The following is a 5,106-nucleotide window of genomic DNA, read 5'->3' on the forward strand; positions in this document are numbered from 1 at the left end:
ACATTACTTAACGCAGTGATAACCATCATCGTCTGAACCCTGACAGAAAGTGACCGTCAAAACCTTTTAGAACTGGCAACACCTGGGGCATAATTATGAGAGAAAACACAAATACTCCTCCCCAAAGAATTAGAGCGTGCCACTCTTTATCTTTCGTCTTATCTGCACTCTGGCGAAGCAAAGCATAATAATCATTAGCCTCAGTCACGACCCACCCCACGCCTGACAGAGCAAGGCCGTGTTAAGCTGTCGCTTTAAGACCGATTTCCCCCCATTGTCAAACAGTCGTGAGCAGGAAGAGGAAAACGAAAGCACAGCCTGACAAGCGAGAGAGAGGGGGTGCGAGGAGGGGAAGGGGGTGTGGGAGGGGGGTGTATTTAAAACACGATGCTGCTGCTACTGCACAATAACGGTGCCCGCTGCTTCATGTGGAGTCGCGCGCCTGTGAAAAGGCACGCACGGACACGGAGAGCCACGCAAGTGACCTTCTGATCGCATCAGACGGCGTGTGCATTTTAATAAAAGAGCGGAGAGGCAGCAAAGTCCGTGCGGGGTGAGGAGTCACACTTGGAAGAAAAGACGCGAAGTCTCTCCGCGGGTCACTGCCTCAGGAAATGATGACAGTGTCCTCCATCACGGCTTAGCCGCTTAAAGCGAACACTTCGCGTCTTGCGGCCATTTCGTCTGGACTCAGCTGCCTTCGATTGAACACGTTTGAAAGCCTGACGCGGGCTGCTGGTGGTGCTGGTGGTGCCTCGGAGGGGGAGCAGGTGCAGCGCCCGCACGCAGCTTCGCTTCGCGGGTCCCCACTGAGCTTGCTGGCCGGTGACTTCAAAATCTAATCTGGTGGACCAGGCTGGACATCATCTTTGAAGAATGACATCCACTATAGAGAGGAAGACGCTGGAGGCCAGCGAGTAAGTAGCAATGAATGATGTTTAAATAATGTCATTTCTGATTCAAGTAAAAGTATCCGTGACGCATCAGCACTCACGGGACAGCCACAACTCTCCGGTGAGACAGCTCCAGAGAGCTGGTAGCATAAGGTCTGAAGTATCCTGCTGTTAGATTAAAAATGGCAAAGTTTAAGAACAGAGTGATGTGTTAATGTGAATAATAACAAAATGAAGGTCCTGCGAGGAAAAAGTGGAGCGCTAAGGCACTCCCAGCGTAAATCGACATTAAAAAACAAACAAACAATGTTGTGTGTGACATACTTTTTATTAGTTAGCGGTTTAATATCCAATGGCTCCCTCAGGTGGATGGGAATAAAACACATCTGTGCACACAGCTCCAGCTCAGATATACATGTGGTTGTGTAGCACTTATTAGATACAACACAGTGTGAATATTGATGCAGAACACTAACTGTGCCTTTGGATCAAGAAATGTTTGGTTTATTTGCATAATAATAGCAAAATATCAACAGGTTACCAACAAGTATGTGTCAGAACTAGAACAGTTCTTTTCCAGTATTTGATTCATCAGTTAGCAGAACGTTTGAGAGACCTGCATGTTGCATTGACTAACTAACCAATCACACAACTGAGGGAAACCTTTGCAGATTAACTGATGAAGGAAACAAAAATTTGATGCAGCCCTAAATCCTTATTGCTTTTTTTTTTCCCCCCAGGGAACCGGTGGATGAGGTCCTCCAGATGCCTCCATCTCTGCTGACATGCGGTGGATGTCAGCAGAGCATTGGTGACAGATTCTTCCTGAAGGCCATCGAGCAGTACTGGCACGAGGACTGCCTGAGCTGCGATCTGTGTGGCTGTCGGTTGGGAGAGGTGGGTCGTCGGCTCTACTACAAGCTGGGAAGGAAACTGTGTCGGAGAGATTACCTCAGGTTAGTTCAGTTGGTAGTGATATTATGAATTAATCAATCAGGTCGTCTAAATGAGGTCTGGTCAACATGTTAAAATGTCCTAGCATGGAGCTTAAAGCCATAAGCATTAACATTAAACCAAAGTAGACTGAGGATATTGAAGTCTACATGTAGTAGAAAATATTGATGTTCACCCTTTTAGTTAAGAAAAAGATGCACTTTTTGAGATGCACTAGTATGTATATCTTTTATCACACCTTAAAGGCTCATGGAGAAACACTTTGGGCAAGTATAGAAATTTCTAACCTCTTTCCTGCTGTAACTTTTTTATTGAGGAAAGTGCGGACAAGTTGAAATAGATTCAGGAGAAGAAGGCAGGTGTCTGTTAAAGAACTGATAAAATTTGATATGATATGTAGCTGTGTGCACAGCCATATCAGGTAAACACATTTACCTAAGATAAGATCAGGAGGAGATACAAAATCAGGCAGACCCACTGGTGTACTCCTAATATGTAATGTGCTCTCAAATATGTAGTATCAATCAGTGGCAGAACCTGTATGATTGGACCTGGCTTGTGAATGCTCTGTATCACCACTATAAAGGTATGTGTTGCTTTGATGACGATGCATTTCCACTTTATGTTGAAAAATATGGACCGAAAGTAAAGCAGATCAGTACAACCTATCTGTAAAATAAACAAACAAGAAGCAGGTAATGCAATGCTTCGATACTTCCGCACCATTTCCCAGAAATTCAGCTCTGATCCATTTATTATTGCTAATAATTGCTAAAAATCGTGGGTGTTTGTGTGACATTTTCAGCTTCTGAAGTTGAGCAGGATAGAAAAAGTCTGTGAAGCACTGGTGGTTTCTAACAGCTCAATCCCTCAGGCTCAGGGGAAAGATCCAGAGTACCTTAATGGAGATACTGTCAGTCTCTCTTACAGCTTCACATCATTAAGAAATGATGTGAAGTAAATGTTTCCCATCTTCCTCCCAGTAACATGTTGATGTCCTCTCATCCACTCAGGCTTTTTGGCCAGGACGGTCTCTGCGCCTCCTGTGAAAAGAGGATCCGAGCGTTTGAGATGACGATGCGTGTGCGGGACAAGGTTTACCATCTGGAGTGCTTCAAGTGCGCTGCCTGCCAGAAGCACTTCTGCGTGGGTGATCGTTACCTTCTCATCAACTCAGACATTGTGTGCGAGCAGGACATCTTTGAGTGGACCAAGCTCAACAACAATAATATGGTTTAGGAGGATGTCTTCTTCCCCCTTGATTCAAAGGGAATGGACTACTGATAGACATTTTATATTTAAAATGCAGGCTTTATAATGCATTTGAAATCAATATGGAATCATTAAAAAAAGCAAACGAGGGGCTCTGCATGTCTCCCTGATGGGGACTAATGAAGACTGCACCAGCAATAACCGAGAGCTTTTTTTATTGAAGGCAAAAAATAAATGCTCCAATACTGACAATGTTTAAAAATGCAATATTGGTCATTTGTTGTACGCTGGAACAAAAACAAGATAAAAAATAAATAAATTGTCCAGTTTCTTGCTGTCTTTACACTGAGCAGATCAGCAGCTTGTCTTTTATGGATTTGTAATTTCTTAATACTTTCCCAGCGCTAATTATTTTTGAACTTTGTTAAAAGAATGCGTCTCTCTCTAAATCTAAACATACATTAACTGAATGCTTATTCATTGTAACTGTAATATGTTAAAGCAGTGGTTGTCAGGCTTTATTTTGCATGCCTCCTGTAAGAAGCTGAGAAGAGATCAACCACCTTATCACTTCCACCAACATATATTTCTTCGTATTTTTATGAAAAATTAACGAAACAAGCATTGAAGCTGAATTTAAATCAAATTCAAGTCATCATTATAGCGCTCCACTTCATTCATTCAACTTAAGTTGATATTTTTCCACATACAACCAAGGTCCACTTCACAGTTTGTGAAACAATCTCTTAAAGTCATTGTTTGCCTGTGGACAAATTTAAAATGCTCGAACGGCCTGCTGCACTGGCTGATTCACTAGAAATTAGGTGGAATGAATGAAGTGGATATGTGCCAGGTGAATGCTGTGTCTGTACATCTATGATCGTTTCTGAAAGTTTTCAAGAAAATTTGTGAGAATTTATTAGGAAATTACAGACCTGTAATTAAAGCATTACCTGATTTTCAAATTATAAATGAAAAACAACATCCACTTATTTAAAAAAAAAAGAAAAAAAAAAAAGAGGGTCTGATCAGAATGATTATGTATTATCGGGGTGAACCGGTGGCGCCCTCTAGTGGTCAAGGAACCCATGCAATTCTTGTTTTACTGACTTTTCAGAGGTTTTGCATGCGTCTTTTGTAATTTTACCTATTCTCTGGACATCCATTCAAGACTTTTTGTATATTAACCTTGAATTTATTTAATAAATGACAATTCAGAGCAATACTGATCATCTTTGGGTGTCTTCCTGGCAGTCACAAAGAAAAAGTCAAACAGCTTGTGAGATCGTGATGCAGATACAATTTGTAACACGTTATTTACCAGAATAACAGCAAATAATATGTTAATTATGGTCAAGATAATCTCTTTATGCTCCGAACAGGAATGGCAAATCAGAGTTGGAATATATACTGCACATTGGTCACAGCAACAGTAAAACAAACATGCTAGGAAGTTATCTAGAATGTAAACACAAGAAGCAGAGATTTGAAGTACCACTTAGTACCACTTTGACCAACAGACAACATGAAAACCAGCTTCATCTGTGTCGTTTGCATCCTGATAGGTTAAGTGAGTCATGACTATAACTGCTTAAAAATAAAACGCAAACATTAAACTATAATCACCTTGAGTAATAGATGTTAAGTTAATGTATTTCTTATTATGATCAATATTTTGTACACAACATCTCAGAAGCTGAAAGCAGAGCGAAGCTGCAATAAATCTGATTAAAAGCTTGTTTTATCAAGCTTGTTAGAAGGTGTAAATAGAAGGATTTGGCAACTAAGTAAATAGATACCAATTCTTCAACCCAGTTTTTAGCCACAAGAGGTCACTAAATGATTTATAAATTCAAGCTTAAAATAATGACATTTCAGTTTGTTTTAGGGGTTTGTTTGTTTTTTGCCAAGGAGAAGGAGAGCTCCCCAATAAGATCAAACTCTTCTGACATGATCGATGAATCCAAGAGACAGAAACAGAAGAATCTTCTAATGAAGTCATGATGTCTGGGGCTGTAATGCTCAATCCTTTCCTTACTCTCACTGT

At 40.9% G+C, this 5,106-nt stretch overlaps 1 protein-coding gene across 1 annotated transcript; it reads left to right on the plus strand.

The window, feature by feature from the left end:
- Nucleotides 1-363: 363 nt before the first annotated feature.
- On the plus strand, nucleotides 364-4,284 carry lmo2 (LIM domain only 2 (rhombotin-like 1)). The gene is made up of 3 exons (XM_005929114.3): nucleotides 364-917; nucleotides 1,634-1,849; nucleotides 2,861-4,284. Exons 1-3 carry the CDS (start codon nucleotides 877-879, stop codon nucleotides 3,084-3,086), a joined length of 483 nt encoding a protein of 160 aa, XP_005929176.1. The 5' UTR covers nucleotides 364-876; the 3' UTR covers nucleotides 3,087-4,284.
- The last annotated feature ends 822 nt before the right edge of the window (nucleotides 4,285-5,106 follow it).

Source organism: Haplochromis burtoni, unplaced genomic scaffold (genome assembly GCF_018398535.1).
Source record: "Haplochromis burtoni strain Fernald_Lab_line unplaced genomic scaffold, NCSU_Asbu1 Contig_77, whole genome shotgun sequence".
NCBI classification, from domain to species: Eukaryota; Metazoa; Chordata; class Actinopteri; order Cichliformes; family Cichlidae; genus Haplochromis; species Haplochromis burtoni.